Source organism: Sinocyclocheilus anshuiensis, unplaced genomic scaffold, assembly GCF_001515605.1.
Source record: "Sinocyclocheilus anshuiensis isolate Anshui unplaced genomic scaffold, SAMN03320099.WGS_v1.1 scaffold663, whole genome shotgun sequence".
Lineage (NCBI taxonomy): Eukaryota > Metazoa > Chordata > Actinopteri > Cypriniformes > Cyprinidae > Sinocyclocheilus > Sinocyclocheilus anshuiensis.
The window spans coordinates 67,169-84,140 of record NW_015551028.1 but is presented as its reverse complement, the minus strand read 5'-3'; the positions used below and the strand labels follow the sequence as shown (position 1 = coordinate 84,140).

Sequence of the window (16,972 nt, the reverse complement as noted above, 5' to 3'; positions counted from 1 at the left end):
CGGGTCAATTCCGACTTTGCTATGACAATCTGGCGCTTCTGAATCAGCGACTGTAAGTAAGACTGTTTTGTTATCAGTTTAAGTATTTGCTATTGACTGTTCAAATGCGATGGAGTTTTGTGCATGTTTTTTTGCGCATGTGTTTTTTTGCGCATTTGTGTTTTTTGAACATTAAAGCATGTCAACATATTCTGTTACACCAAATACACAAAATAATGATCTTTAAAAAAAGCATCATATGACCCCTTTAAGGCTGGAATACACTACACAATTTTTCCCCTTGATTTTCCACCGATTTAGAGTCTGGAGAAGTTGATGCTAGTTGCCAAAGGTCAGAGCCAGTCTGCAGATTTGAGTTGACAGAATCTATAGAAAATCGATTAACTTAACTTAGTGACAACCATAAGTATGTCTGTTTATGAAGTATTTACATAGACGTTCAATGTGGAAGAGCTTAAAGGGGTCATATGATGCGATTTAAATTTGCAGCCCAAATGTTCACGTAAAGAAAGAAGGCGTAACTTTTATTCTCGCTGTAGTATTGTGGTTGCCACCACCAGCATGTCGTGGAGACGCTGTGTGTTTCTTTGTGAAAGCGAAACTACTTTGTTTGGCCTTCCAAAAGAGGACGATATCCGCTTCGTCTGCTCACTCTAGCCCGCCGGCCATTCCTCACTCTAGCCCGTCGGCCGTTCCTCACTCTAGCCCGCCGACCTCCGCTCACTCAAGCCCACCGTGTGACGCTGTATGTTTCGTTGTGAAAGCAAAAATACTTTGTTTGGCCTTCCAAAAGAGGACTAGAAATCAGTGGTTAAGTTGTATTTACAACACTGTTCCAGAACAGTTCAACCCAAATATTCAGATGTGTGCAGCGCATTTAATGGAGGACTGTTTCCTGATCCTGGGAGAGTAGACTACAATGCCGGCTGTTCTGACTCACAGACTGTAAGTACGTTTTCATATTTAAAGGATTTGCCACTGATGATTCAAACGCGAGTTTTGAGCACTGTAGAGTAGCGCTTGATGTTAGTAATTTCTCCGATCACAAATGCAGACATGGTTGTATGTTTACGTGGCGCGATGCAACGCAACGCGTAAAGACAGTACAAGTCCAACCCTCTACATTGCATTCCACGACATTCTAATTTATTGAGATGCACCTGTATATGCAAATTCATTCTCTGCCAGCAGGAGGCACTTGTAAAGCGGGAGAGATAGCGATTTCCCCAGTAACGGCTATACACAAAGCAGCGCTCAGCTCACAAACGCAGCTCAGGCATTACAGGCAAGATGAAATGAAAATGACATTCATAATTTTCTGAAGACAGTCAGTTTCCTTCAGAAATACAGTGATATAAAAACACCCGCATCGAGTTTCGACTTTGACACGTGCAGTGCTCATGTTTATTCAACGAAGTCAAAGCCTTTTGGAAAACCTATTTGTGGCGGTCAGTTTTGATATTGTGGTGGGCCGCCACAAATAAATCAATGTATGGGAAACACTGATCTAAATATAAAAATTAAAATGTAAAAAAAATAAAAAATTAAAATCTGGGTGTCTTTAAAGTGTTTTGTTAGTTTGGTGTGTTTCCTCCTTTTGATGTCGCCACGTCTCAGTTCTTTTATGAAGAGAGTGCATCTGCGCACCTTTTAGAAAGCACATCAAGAACCGGGTTGACCGGTGTAACACAGTTTGTAGATCCAATTTGTCAGCCCCTCGCGGACGACTGTCGCGCACAAACAGAACTAAAACACAAAATAAAGTCCAGGTCTGGTCCTCTCTCGTCCAACACTGTCGTCACTCCTCCATGTATCCTTCCGGAGCTCTTCCGTGGGACTCGAGACCGGTGAGTGGTGCAGGTGTCGCGCATTAGCATTTACTCCACCGGCCTCGCTCCGTTCCCACGGCTCTCGGCCCCGCCCCTCTCGTCACAACCAGGTACTCGGTACCACCGGTACTTAAAAAAACCTGGTACCGTAACGTTTTCATTTTTTTAGTACCGACTTGGTACCGAAGTACCGGGTCTTTTGACAGCACTACTATCTTTTGAATCTACCTGGAATTATATCCCACATCCAAGTTCCAGGTTATAATATGCATAATATTCATATAATATGAAATTATAGGAGGTATATAGTAACAAACATATCAATTGGTCACATTCAAGTTCCAGGTTATAATATGCAAAAGTCTAAACATGGATCTCTTAATTTTACGGTAAGTAGTGAAACTTACCCAAAATAAAGGCTTAAACATCTAAAAAAAATGCACATTTAAGGGGCTCCTCTTTTGGTGAAAGTTTTTAATCAGTTAGGATAATAAATTATTTTTTCTTTTTATAATCTGAGCTCAAAAATGGAAGTGTGCTTAATGGGTACCTGAGCTTAAAAGGTACGTTTACCCTATTTATTCAATACAGTGGCTAAATTAACAAAAAATATAACATCAGCAGGTGCAGACATTTCCCAACAACACAGTAGTAATGATTTTATGAACTACTTTACTTCCAAGATCGATACTATTAGAGATAAAATTGTAACCATGCAGCCGCCAGCCACAGTATCGCAACATATAGTGCACTATAATCCCTCTGAGAAACAATTCCACTCATTTTCTTTTGTAGGAAAGGAAGAATTGTATAAACTTGTTAAATCATCTAAACCAACAACATGTATGTTAGACACTATACCATCTAAGCTACTAAAAGAGGAGCTTCCAGAAGTCATAGATCCTCTTCTGAATATTATTAATTCATCATTGTCATTAGGATATGTCCCAAAAACCTTCAAACTGGCTGTTATTAAGCCTCTCATTAAAAAAACCACAACCTGACCACAACAAATTAATTAATTACAGACCGATCTCGAATCTCTCTTTTCTGTCAAAGATACTAGAAATTGTAGTATCATCACAACTATGTTCCTTCTTAAAGAAAAATGGTATCTGTGAGGATTTCCAGTCAGGATTTAGACCGTATCATAGTACTGAGACTGCTCTCATTAGAGTTCAAAATTACCTGCTCTTATCATCTGATCGTGGTTGTATCTCTCTATTAGTGCTACTGGATCTTAGTGATTTTGACACTAGCGAGTTTGACACTATTGACCACAACATTCCTTTGAATAGACTAGAAAATTATGTTGACATTAGAGCAACTGCATTGGCATGGTTCAAATCGTACTTATCTGACCGCCATCAATTCATGGCAGTGAATAAAGAGGTATTATACCAATCACAAGTGCAGTATGGAGTACCTCGAGGCTCAGTACTAGGACCATTACTTTTCACACTTTACATGTTACCCTTGAGAGATATTATTAGGAAACATGGTGCTAGCTTTCACTGTTATGATGATGATACTCAGCTCTATATTTCTTTGCGGCCCGATGAAACATACCAATTTACAAAAAAACAAACAAACAAAACAAAAAAAAAAACGGAATGCAGTGTTGATACAAAAAATTGGATGACTAGTAATTTCTTACTGTTAAATTCTGAAAAAAAAAAAAAAACCCACAGAGGTGTTAATTATAGGACCAAAAACATCCTCATGTAATAACCTAGAACACGTTCTAATACTTGATGGCTGCTCTGTCAATTCTTCGTCATCAGTTAGGAACCTAGGTGTGCTATTTGATAGCAACCTTTCCTTCGAAAGCCACGTTTCTAGCATTTGGAAAACCGCATTTTTCCATCTCAAAAATATATCTAAATTACGACCTATGCTCTCAATGGCAAATGCAGAAACGTTAATAAATGCGTTCATGACCTCAAGGTTAGATTATTGTAATGCTCTATTGGGTGGTTGCTCTGCGCGATTAATAAACAAACTCCAGCTGGTTCAAAATGCAGCAGCTAGATTTCTTACTAGAACCAAGAAGTATGACCATATTAGCCTGGTTCTGTCAACACTGCACTGGCTCCCTATTAAACATCGTATACATTTTAAAATCTTGCTAATTTCCTATTAAGCCCTGAGTGGTTTAGCACCTCAGTATTTGAGCAAGCTCTTATTGCATTATAGTCCTTCACGTCCTCTATGATCTCAAAACTCTGGCCATTTGATAATAGGGGTGCTCCGATCAGGACTTTTGAGGCAGATCAATGATCGTCGATCACAGAAAGCATCTGCCAATACAATTACCGATACCGATCTTTTTAAAGCCTTCTTTTCATCATGTAGAATTATTTATAGTGATACTCCAATCAGAATTTTTAGACATTCAGGGCCTGAATTTCATTTTTGAAAATGGGGGGAATTCTCCTCTTAGGTGACTCTTGTGAGAGATACTCCAATCAAAATTTTTAGACATTTATTCAGGGCCTGAATTTCATTTTTGAAAATGGGGGGAATTCCTCTTTTAGTTGACTCTTGTGAGAGAGGATTTTTTAATTTGAGGGGTGGAGGGGGACATTTTTGTAGACAAAGATCAAAAATATATATTTATCCCACATAAATGTTTGATCATGCAGTGCATTTTTATTTTTCAATTGTGCAGTTGTTGCACAATAGCTTACACACAGCACAAGCCTGATTTCATGAGCTGTATGTGAAGCGGCCTATGCCAGGTTCACACATACTCCGTTTGCAGTGCATATGCAGTCCCTGTGTGGTACAGAATCAGCACAGACTGTGCATGCTTTCACACAGGAGTCCACTACTGATCCGTGGCTGTTTACCACAAACACAACATTTATCCATTATTTTGATTTCAAATCCAAACACTGTTACTGAAAATGCCTTTTCAGCATTGTCATTCTTTTACAGTAATACAATCTTTCATAGACGTGTTTAAATGCAATAAATATAAGCAGCACATTATTCAATGCTTTTTACTTTTGCATTTAATTCTAGATTTATATATTAAGTTGCTCAAGTAACTGGCAAAACATTTAAACTACTTTTATTACGTTATCTCAAACATTCTAAAATAAAACATACCGGCATTGACAGAAACAGTCAGCTCTACTGCCTTTTCTTTAGCATTAAATCTTTATTACAAGCAATCCTGCGGTTCATAAAGAACTTTGTTTTCCTACCTCAATGAGTGCCACCTATTATTGCCTTGTTTATCTAAAAGTGCTCTTTTCCTTCAAACCTAGCCAAAAAGCCATATGTGTTGATTGTGAAAGACAGTAGACTTTAATTATGCATTTATGGTGTTTTTACTACATTTTCTCTGTCAATCCATGTTCATGTTCATTTACTAAAAACAATGCACTGTCACTTTAATTCAGTGCATGCTGCGGAAACAATCGCTGCACTGCTGCAGCCGCACCGCTCCTGGAATGCACTGCCGGACCACAACCGTGTGCAGTGTGAACGCTTTACGGTGCAGCGCAGCAGAGCGAGCGTTTTCAATTCATTCCTATGGTAGTTGAGCTTAAACGCTCGTGCGGTGCATTATGGGATTGAAAGCGTTGAGAGCGGCCGAGAGCATCAAAAAGTTTGTGCATTCCTCGACTTTATGCAAATATCGAGCGAAAAATGCCAGGCGACAACCAATCGATGTGAAAAGAAGATGATGAAATGCAAACAGGGTGTAAACATTGTTTTTAGAGGCGTGCTCTGCCCTAAATTTGAAGCCCCAAAGCAGTGGCGTTGCCAGCGGCACTGAGCGCAGATTTGATGCTGTAGTGGAAACACACCATAAATCCGTTAATTTGAGTGCGGAAAAAATATGCACCGCATACGCCCTGCAAACAAAGTATGTGTGAACCAGGCGTTATGTGCGTGCACTGCGAATGTGCATGAGCGCACAGTCTCCACGAGAGCGCGCGAGTGCGGAATAGTTTAAACACTGGCAAGAATTAAAAAGAAATGCAATTTAGAAACTTTAGTGACGATGCGACACTGCCTCGATTGAGTAGGTGACAATTTCTGTCAACTGTGAAGCATGAAGCTCACTTATAGTGCAGATGCGATGTGATTTGAAGCCAATTGCACATTATTTGAGCGTGAAAGAGCGTGCTCGGTGATTCACTCATGCCGTTTGTGAAATTACCCTATGTCTCACAGAAAGTTTTCATATTACTAGAGCCCGACCGATATGGGTTTTTTGGGGGCCGATGCCGATACTGATATTATGGGGTAAAAAGACCGATATCGATATATCGGCCGATATTATTTATGTGTAGTCTATATTATAGTACAATATAGTCAAAAGTTTGGACACACTTCCCATTCGTGTGTCCAAACTTTTGACTGGTACTGTATATAGAATACAGTAAATAGCCTACATCAGAGGTTCTCAAACCTCTCCATGAAGTACCCGGCGCCCCCTTCTGGATTGGGGGTGAATTGCCTGTATTCGTTGTAAGGCCTCATGCACCGAACCGAGATGTCCGTACTGTGACGGTTCGGTACGAATACATATATCGTTCCACCCCTAATATATATATATATATTATATATATAACTTGAATTAAGAAAATAAACAAGGTAACTGTGTAAGGCAAGCAAGCTACTGCCAAACCAACAGAAATGTAGCAAACTAATATGATAAGCTCATTGTGAGAGTAAAAAACGAGGGCATTGATGTTTATTTACTTAGCATTGAGTCTCTCCAACTAGGTGACAACGTAGCGTTAAATCACCATTCAGCAGACTTAAGCCACCACCACACTGCTGTCTATTTGACTGCAGAAAGATACAGTACTAACTTTTCAATCTGCTACGTTACTTACTGTACTGACAAACTATGCTGACACCGAGTCTGCGTCACAACAGGACGTGACAAAGCGACCGTTGCAAATCATTTGTACTTTGTGTCAGTACGTCATAAATACGCGGCATCAGTTTACTGTCGGGATTTGCATCGCGCCACATCTAGTGTAGACAACATCACTGATTATAATGGGTTCTATTGTATTTTGTAGCACCGGTATAAACACCAGCATTGACTGAGTGGCCGCAGTCAGCTACTGCGGTCAGGCCAGCCACCAAGTCGAAAAGCACGGTTAATCTAGCCGCCACGTTATTTCGCCCTCCAATACTCATATACTGTATTACAAAATATGAGCCCCCCAAATCTCATATATACGCTGTTTTGTCTCTACATTCAAAAAGCTATAAAAATAAACGTTCTAGATTGCACAGACCAGGTTTACCTCAGATTGAGAGTACACCTTGCCACGGTGTCAGCTGTGTCGTTTCAGGACTGTCTTATGTGCAATTACAAAATAAGAGCCTCACAAATCTTATAAATACGCTGCTGTCTACATTCCAAAAGCTATAAAAATAAAAGTTCTAGATTGCACAGACCAGTTTCACCTCTGATTGAGAGTACACCTTGCCACAGTGTTAGCAGCGTTGTTTCAGGACTGTCTGATGTGGAATTACAAAATAAGAGCCTCACAAATCTTATAAATATGCTGCTGTCTACATTCAAAAAGCTATAAAAATAAAAGTTCTAGATTGCACAGTCCAGTTTCACCTCTGATTGAGAGTACACCTTGCCACAGTGTTAGCAGCGTCGTTTCAGGACTGGCTGATGTGGAATTACAAAATAAGAGCCTCCCAAATCTTATAAATATGCTGCTGTGTCTCTACATTCAAAAAGCCATAAAAATAAAAGTTATAGATTACAGACCAGTTTCACCTCATATTGAGAGTACACCTTGCCACAGTGTCAGCAGTGTCGTTTCCGAACTGTCTGATGTGGAATTCCAAAATAAGCGCCCCCACAAAACTCATAGATACACTGCTGCGTCTTTACATTAAAAAAGCTATAAAAATAAAAGTTCTAGATTGCACAGACCAGTTTCACCTCAGAATGTGTGTACACCTTGCCACAGTGTCAGTTGCGTTTTTTCAGGCCTGTCTGATGTGGAATTACAAAATAAGAGCCCCCACAAAACTCATAAATACGCAACTGTCTCTCTACATTCAAAAAGCTATAAAATAGAAGTTCTAGATTGCACAGACCAGTTTCACCTCAGATTGAGAGGACACTTTGCTACAGTGTCAGTGCAAATGATGATGTCATTAATCATTTGTATATGTGAAATTCAACATCGGAACATCTTGTCATTGTGTAGGTGACACTGTGGCAAGGTGTCCTCTCAATCTGAAGTGAAACTTGTCTGTGCAATCTAGTAGTTTTATTTATATAGCTTTTTGAAAGTAGAGACACAACAACGCATATATGAAATTTGGGGGGGCTCTTATTTTGTAATTCCATATCAGACAGTCCTGAAACTATGCTGCTAACACTGTGGCAGGGTGTCCTCTCAATCTGAGGTGAAACCGGTCTGTGCAATCCAGAACTTTTACTTTTATAGCTTTTTGAAAGTAGAGAAAAAAACGTTCCAGATACTCACGTAACCTCGGTTCCCTGAGATAAGGGAACGAGCATTGCGTCGTCTTTTGACTACTTGTTTGGGGAAACTCCTGTTTACTCTGTTACTGAAGCCTGATTTGTTAACTTTGATTTGTTAACTTTGTTAACAGGGCTTGCAAGTCACCTACTCGCTTGACCGAAGCTAGGGCCAAGAGCAGAGCGGTTTTGAGCGTCATGACCCTTAAGCCGGCTGTTTGAAGCGGCTCAAAGAGGGAACACTTGAGGGAACACCATACTGGCACAGTCCTAGGGTGAGGAGGATTTAACCGCCGAGCACCTCTAAGGAACTTAACGACCAAGTCGTTCCTGCCAATTGTCCGGCCAGCCTCGAGAGAATGATTCGCCGTGATGGCTGCCACATAGACTTTGAGCGTGGAAGGGGTGTTCCCCTTATCCAGCAGCTCCTGCAAAAAGGTTAGCTCGTGGGACATGTCACATGACATTGGATCCTGGTTTCGTGCTGAACACCAGTCACTGAAGACTGACCACTTGAGGGCATAGAGGTGCCTTGTAGACGGAGCTCTAGCCTCTATTCGCTGGGAGTTGGCTAGACTCCCGTCGAGTGGCCAGGCATGAAGGCTCCACAGTTTCAGCCAGTATCGAAGGGGCCGCATGTGAAGCAGACCCAGGGGAATAACTGAGGAGGTGGCTGCCATGAGGCCGAGCATCCTCTGAAATGCCCTGAGGGAACGCACAGTTCCCAGCCTCAAAGACGCCGCCGCTCGCTGGATAGTCAGGAAGCATTCCGGCATAATCCAAGCTCGCATTTGTACAGAGTGAATAACTGTTCCCAGAAAGGACACTCACTGTCTGGGAATCAGAAAACTCTTGGCTGGGTTGATTTTTTTAGCCCAAGATGCTCTAGGTGTTTGAGCAACAATGACCTGTGAGTGAAGAGTTGCCGTTCTAAGTTGGCTAGTACTAGCCAATCATCGAGGTAGTTCAATTTGCGGATTCCCATCTGTCTCAGAGGGGTCTATGCACTTCGTAAAAGTGCAGGGGGCCAGGGACAGTCCAAATGGTAGGACTGTGTACTGATAGGCCACTCCCTCGAAAGCGAATCTCAAGAACGGTCTGTGACAGGGGAGCTATTTGGATGTGAAAGTAAGCGTCTTTCAGATCTACAGACAGAAACCAGTCCTTGGGGCATATTTGTGCGAGAATCAGCTTCAAAGTCAACTTTCTGAACGGCCGTCGCATGAGGGCCTGATTCAGATGTCTGAGATCGAGAATTGGTCGCCATCTGTTGTTCTACAGACAAGCAGAACAGTATACGCAGTTTACGTTCAGTGGATACTCTACAAAATGGCGCTAAAGTGACGCGGAGGAGACAAATTGTTGAATAAAGTCATTAATTTTGTTTTCTTTGCGTACAAAAAGTATTCTCGTCGCTTCATAAAATTCAGATTGAACCACTGATGGCAGATGGACTATTTTGACGATGTCTTTCATACTTTTCTGGGCCTTGACAGTGTTATTTACTTGGCAGTCAATTGGACAGTCACAAGCCTCCCTGTTTTCATCCAAAATATCTTAAATTGTGTTCCGAAGACAAACGAAGCTTTTACGGGTTTGGAACGACATGGGGGCAAGTGATTAATGACAACATTTTCATTTTGGGGTGGAGTAACCCTTTAATCTGCGTTATATGTTCTGTAAAAAAAAATATTCGCAGATACAGATATATCTGCGACAGGCTCATATCGGCAAAACGATATATTGGTCGGACTCTACAAATTACTTTATAAGTTCCATCGTTAATGAATAACTATACAGGAACAAATGACTAATGCACTATTACCATTCTAGTAACCACCATTAACTATCAAGAAACTGATTGATTAACAATTTAGTACGTAATAGTGCTCAGTTGAAACTGGTAGTTCACTATTAGCTAATCAATAACTACTATTTTTTCATGTTTTCTGGATAACTACTAAGAACTACTGTATACAGATTCATAATTAATGTGAATTATGCATAATGTATAATTCATTCTAAAATGAAGATCATGATAATCCACTAGTAATGACTCAAGTATTACCAAATCCTTCTAAAGGAACTACTAATTACTTGGATAAGTGAAAAGCATGATAAATTCCTAATATTGACTGATGTCATTGTAAGCTTTTGAGATATATGTAAGGTTTTAGAAAGTAATGACTCATGTGTTACTACATCCTTCTGAAGAAATGAACCCTGGTGCGATTGCTCTGTTAGTGCGGTTCATTTGAGCATGTGTGAACGCTGCCATCCGAACCCTGGTGCGCACCAAACAAGCGGACTGAGACCGCTGAAAAGATGGGTCTCGGTCCGCTTCCAAATGAACTTTGGTGCGGTTCGAATGATATATGAATGCAACATGGACCAAACACTTCTAAACGAACCAAAACCAGGAAGTAATGACAAGATGCGACGCTATGCGACATGATTTGACGACGTGGTGTAACCAAAACAAAATAAGCAGAGGGCAAACCTGGAGCAACGATGAGGTAAAGTGCCTTTTATGAGCTCCTTGTGAGTTTGCAGGTGGTGAAAATAAAATTATATGTACACGCAAGAATGAGCGCGCTTCCAGCAGATGGCATTAGGTGTGTTCGACTTAAAGCGGCGCTGAGCAGACCGATCGGTTAATGGGTGCTTTGATATCATACACCCGCTAAGTCTAAAGCACCTTTTGTTTGGGGTGTTCGGTGAGTTCTGTCACGATATATACGTCATTCCGACCAATCAGGTTGTGAACGTATCACTATGCCTTTAGGTTCAGTGTCTTTAGGTTCGCTGTCAAAAATGCCAATGTGAACACTAAGCGGACCAGGACCAAATGTATCATTTTCCTTTTTGGCCCAGACCAAATGAACCAATCGAACCAAACTACAAGTGTGAACACACCCTAAAGGGAATATCACAGTAACCTACCAGTAATGATTTAAGTGTTAGCAAAATTAATTACTAACCAGAATCTTACAAAAACCTCAAAAGTTTACAATGACTTCAGTAATTACTAGGGAGTTATCATGATCTTCACTTTAGAATACTGATCCAAAAAATTTGTAAATCATATTTAAGGATGTAGTAACACCTGAATAATTACTATCCAATACTTTACAAAACCCTCAAAAGCTTACACTAATTTCAGTAATTACTAGAGAATTATGTTATTCACTTTAGAATACTGATCCAAATAATTAGTAATTCATTCTGAATAATTTGGCAATACTTGAGTCATTACTAGTGGGTTACCATGACCTTCACTTTAGAATTAATTATACATTTTGTATTATTCATATTACAAGCTAGGCAGGCGCGTCATCAGCTTGAGATTGGTTTATGAGATCGGCCTTTATAGAGACAGCCGATCAAACATCCCAAAGCGATTATTGGCCGATAGCGATCGGTAGCCGAGCATCGGAACAGCCCTTGCCAATTATTACAAACAAGCATTACTTTACTGGTCACTTTTGTACAAACACAATTTTTCTCCAAGTAGGTGATTTATATGGAACAATGGTAATGTCACTGATAATAAATATTCATTGTACATGGAGACTTGGGTTCGGCATAGCATAATAATTGTAAACCAGCTTAATGACAAGAATGGGCAATTATACACCTACCCTAATTTTATTGTATTTATTTATTTTTTTTGCAAATGAGAAAGAATTAAGACTATTTCCAGTTGCATAATAATTTTAACCAAATTCTTAGATGTAAATATTAATAATTCAACCCTAAAAAAATCCCCAACTTTTTGTAAATGGTCTCTCCTTTTTTGACAAACGTTTTAATAGTTTTATAAGACACTCCTTTAATGTTGGCTTCAATCCTCCATGTAAATCAAAATGGCTTAAATCTCATTGTATATCTTGGCATAGCATTTAAACATTACCATATAAAGATGTTATTTCTAATAAAATAAAAGAAGTACTTTACAAAATTATTCAAAGATGTTATCCTGTAAATGCAGCCGTTAGCAGATATATTCATAGTGCTTGTGATAAATGTACATTTTGTAACATATCAGTTCAAGATATTGAACATTTATTTTTCTATTGCCCTTTTTCCACACTGCTCAAAAAAAAAATCAAAGGAACACTTTGAAAACACATCAGATCTCCATGGGGAAAAATATAATGCTGGACAGCTCTACTGATATGGACTGGGTAATGTGTTAGGAATGAACGGATGCCACATCGGTTTGAAAGAAATGAAAATGATCAACCTACAGAGGGCTGAATTCGAAGACACCCCGAAATCAAAGTGAAAAAAATGATGCAGCAGGCTAGTCCATTTTGCTGAAATTTCATTGCAGCAACTCAAAATGGTACTCAGTAGTTTGTATGGCCCCCACGTGCTTGTATGCAATAACTACTATTTTCCTCCCAGATCTGGACCAGGGCATCACTGAGCTCCTGGACAGTCTGAGGTGCAACCTGGTGGCGTTGGATGGACTGTAACATAATGTCCCAGAGGTGTTCTATTGGATTTAGGCCATGTGAGCGTAGGGGCCATTCAATGGTTTCAATTCCTTCATCCACCAGGAACTGCCTGCATACTCTCGCCACATAAGGCTGGGCATTTTCGTGCACCAGGAAGAACCCAGTACCCATTGCACCAGCGTAGGGTCTGACAATGGGTTCAAGGATTTCATCCTGATACCTAATGGCAGTCAGGCTGCCTTTGTTTAGCCTGTAGAGTTCTGTGCGTCCCTCCATGGATATGCCTCCCCAGACCATTACTGACCCACCACCAAACCGGTCATGCTGAATGATGTTACAGGCAGCATAATGTTCCCCACGGCTTCTCCAGACCCTTTCACGTCTGTCGCATGTGCCCAAGGTGAACCTGCTCTCATCTGTGAAAAGCACAGTTCGCCAGTGGTGGACCTGCCAATTCTGGTGTTCAATGCAAATGTCAATCGAGCTCCATGGTGCCGGGAAGTGAGCACAAGGTCCACAAGAGGACGTCGGGCCCTCAGGCGACCCTCATGAAGACTGTTTCTGATTGTTTGGTCAGAGACATTCACACCAGTTGCCTGCAGGAGGTCATTTTGTAGGGCTCTGGCGGTGCTCATCCTGTTCCTCCTTGCACAAAGGAGCAGATACCGGTCCTGCTGATGGATTAAGGACCTTCTATGGCCCTGTCCAGCTCTCCTAGAGTAACTGCCTTTCTCCTGGAATCTCCTCCATGCTCTTGAGACTGTGCTGGGAGACACAGCAAACCTTCGGGCAATGGCATGCATTGATGTGCCATTCTGGAGGAGTTGGACTGCCTGTGCAACCTCTGTAGGGTCCAGGTATCGCCTCATGCTACCAGTAGTGACACTGACCCTAGCCAAATGCAAAACTAGTGAAAAACAGTCAGAAAAGATGAGTAGGGAAAAAAATGTCAGTGGCCTCCACCTGTAAAACCATTCCTGTTTTGGGGGTCATCTCATTGTTGACCATCTAGTGAACGTGTGGTTAATTTCATTAACACCAAAGCAGCTGAAACGGATTATCAACCCCCTCTGCTTCTCAACTGACCAGATCAATATCCCATGAGTTTGATTGACTTGATGCTATACTCTGATTAAAGTGTTCCTTTAATTTTTTTGAACAGTGTATTTCATTTTGGGTTGACATTAATATCGACATAACAAAAAAAAAAAAAAAAAAAAAAAAAAAAAAAAAAAAAAACTCTCTCTCTTTATTTATTCCTTCTCTTTCAATACAGAAATAAAAAAAAAAAAAAAAAAAAAAAAAAAAAACATAGCCCTTAATTTAGAACCTCATAATATTTTACTTTTTTCTGATGAACAAAATTACATAATTAATCTGTTAATTATCTTAGCAGTTTTATATTCATAAGTAAAAAAAAACATCATACATCATCTAACATCATTTTGTAACACTGATTTTAAAATATATTTTGAAACCCTTTCTTATATGAGATCACAAAATAAGAAACACATAAAAACAATAAAAATTTTAAAGCTTTTCAAATTTATGTAACTGCCCTAATAATATATGTGCACACTTTTTGTCCTGGTGTATATATATATATAATTTCGTTTTATTATTGTTTTTTTCATATTTTTGTTTATGTTAATTTTATTTTTTGTTGTTGTTATTCTGTCTTACATGCTTTAAACTGTACAACATTGCCTTATATCTGCTTTGTACTTTTTGTCTTGTACTTATATGTAAAAAAAAATAAAAGTGTTGAACTTTCTTCTCCTGTGTCATATTCTTCATGCAATTTGTTTGAGCTGCGCCCTCTACTGTACAGATGTGAATTTACATTTCCTTAAGCCTGAAGCGAATTAACTTCACTTTTGTTGTGACTTTTAAAATAAAAAACATACAAGTTAGGAATTTAAAGTAAGCTTTCAAAATTAACTCAAAAGTTACCTAACACATTACTTTCCATAAAAAGTAACTTTCCCCAACAGTGATACTGCTTAGTGCACCTTTAAATGCTAGATCTGTTACATTAATATTTTTGTCTTTTAGAAGTTTTCATAAACCATTTGACTTAAAACTTTGAGGGGTATGTGCCCAAATGGATGTGGTGTGGTACTGTGCGTTTACACAGTGATACATATGTTTAACTGTGGCACTGTGACCTAATGAGGAAAGGTTTTTGAAGGCATTTCACAATAGAATAAGTGTGGACACGATATAGTTTAATTTTTTTTTACATACCTGGCCCAGAACTCATTGCAAGCAGACTGCAGACCCTCCACACACACAATACCAGGCTTTCCTGGCATACTGAACCCAGAAAGGTTCAGCTCCTTTGCCCATTCCAGAATGTTCTTCCTCTTGATCTTATTGTAGATGTGATGGCTATAGATCCAAAGTCTAGTGAAAATCTCTTTTGACTGCATCAAAACTTCTTCCTTCTTGGGATCGCTGACAGGTACACTTTTTGTGATATATGCTTGTGCATTGTCATTGATCCACTGCACAGCAGAAAGAATACACACATCACCACTGCAGTTTTCAGAAAGGGAGGTGTTGAGGTTGGAGTGAAGCATCATCTGCTGTGATCTAGTGAGCACTGAACATCTGAAAAGGACATACAAATATTATCCCAATAAAAATGTTGAAGAAACTGAACTTAAACATCTGTAGTCACTTGGATCCTAATGGAAATTCAGATCATTTATATCACTTTATTTGATCCCTTTTGTACCTTTTAGGACTGGTATTAAATTGTCATAGAACATGTCAGGGGTGAACTTGGATAGACTAGGAATTGGCCTTTTTACCCAATGCGCATGGTAATGGTGACACCAGAATAGAAATATTCAAGATTCTGCTTAGCTAAAAATACATTTACATTTAGTCATTTAGCAGACACTTTTATCCAAAGCAACTTACAAAAGAGGACAATAGAAAAAAATCAAAACCAACAACAGAGCAATAATATGCAAGTGCTATGACAAGCCTCGGTTAGCCCAACTCAGAACATGTAGCAAGGTTTTAAAATAAGTATTGAACACGTCACAATTTTTCTCAGTAAATATACAGGACAAAAGTTTTGGCAGTAACATAAATTTTGTGTTTTGCAAAGTTTGCTGCTTCATGAATTTGTAGATTATTATTCCACGTTTCTATGGTATACTGAAAAACAATGATAAGCATATACGTTTTAAAGGCTTTTATTGGCAAAAAAATATGCGTCAATATTTACAGTGTTGAACCTTGTTCTTCATAACCTCTGCAATTTGCTTTGGCATGCTGGATATTAGCTTCTGGGTCAAATCCTGACTGATGGCGATCTATTCTTGCCTTATTAGTTCTCGGAGTTGATTACAATTTGTGGGCTTCTGCTTGTCCACTCGCCTTTTGAGGAATGACCAGACGTTCTCTATGGGTTTGCGATCCAGGGAGTTGCCTGGCCATGGATCCAAAATGTCAATGTAATGATCTTCGAGCCACTTCTTTATCACCCTTGCTTTGTGACATGGTGCTCCATCATGCTGGAAAATGCACGGATCATCACCAAATTGCTCATGGATCGTTGGAAGAAGTCGCTCTTGCAGGACGTTTGATACCATTCTTTATTCATGGCAGTGTTTTTGGGCAGAATTATGAGAGAGCCCACTCTCTTGGTTGAAAAGCAACCCCACACATGGATGGTCTCAGGATGCTTCACTGTTGGCACAACACAGGACTCATTGTAGCGTTCTTCTTTTCTTCTCTGAACAATCGATTTTCCAGATGTCCCAAACAGTCAGAAGGGAGCTTCATCAGAGAAAATATCTTTGCACCAGTCTTCTGCTGTCCAACCCTTGTACTTCCTGCAGAATTTCAGTCTGTCCTTGATGTTTTTCTTGGAGAGAAATGTCTTCTTTGCTGCCCTTCTTTACACCAGGCTGTTGTCCAAGTCTTGGCCTCACTGTGTGTGAAGATGCTCTCACACCAACCTGCTGCCATTCCTGAGCAAGCTCTGCACTGGTGGTGACACGATTCCATAGCTGACTCCTCAGGAGGAGACGTCCTGGCATTTGCTGGACACACTTGGACATCCTGAAGACTTCTTGACTACAGTCAAACTTCTCTCCTTGAAGTTCTTGATGATCCGGTAAATGGTTCTTTCAGGTGCAATATTCTTTGTAGCAATTTCCTTGCATGTGAGG

At 39.9% G+C, this 16,972-nt stretch overlaps 1 protein-coding gene across 1 annotated transcript in view; it reads right to left on the bottom strand.

Annotated features, from left to right (window-relative positions):
• rwdd2b (RWD domain containing 2B) overlaps nucleotides 1-16,972 on the bottom strand; it is a 78,854-nt gene that overhangs the window by 5,645 nt on the left and 56,237 nt on the right. Inside the window, exon 4 of the mRNA XM_016450617.1 lies at nucleotides 15,030-15,395. Coding sequence (XP_016306103.1) covers nucleotides 15,030-15,395 — 366 coding nt within the window. The remainder of the gene's footprint in view (nucleotides 1-15,029; nucleotides 15,396-16,972) is intronic.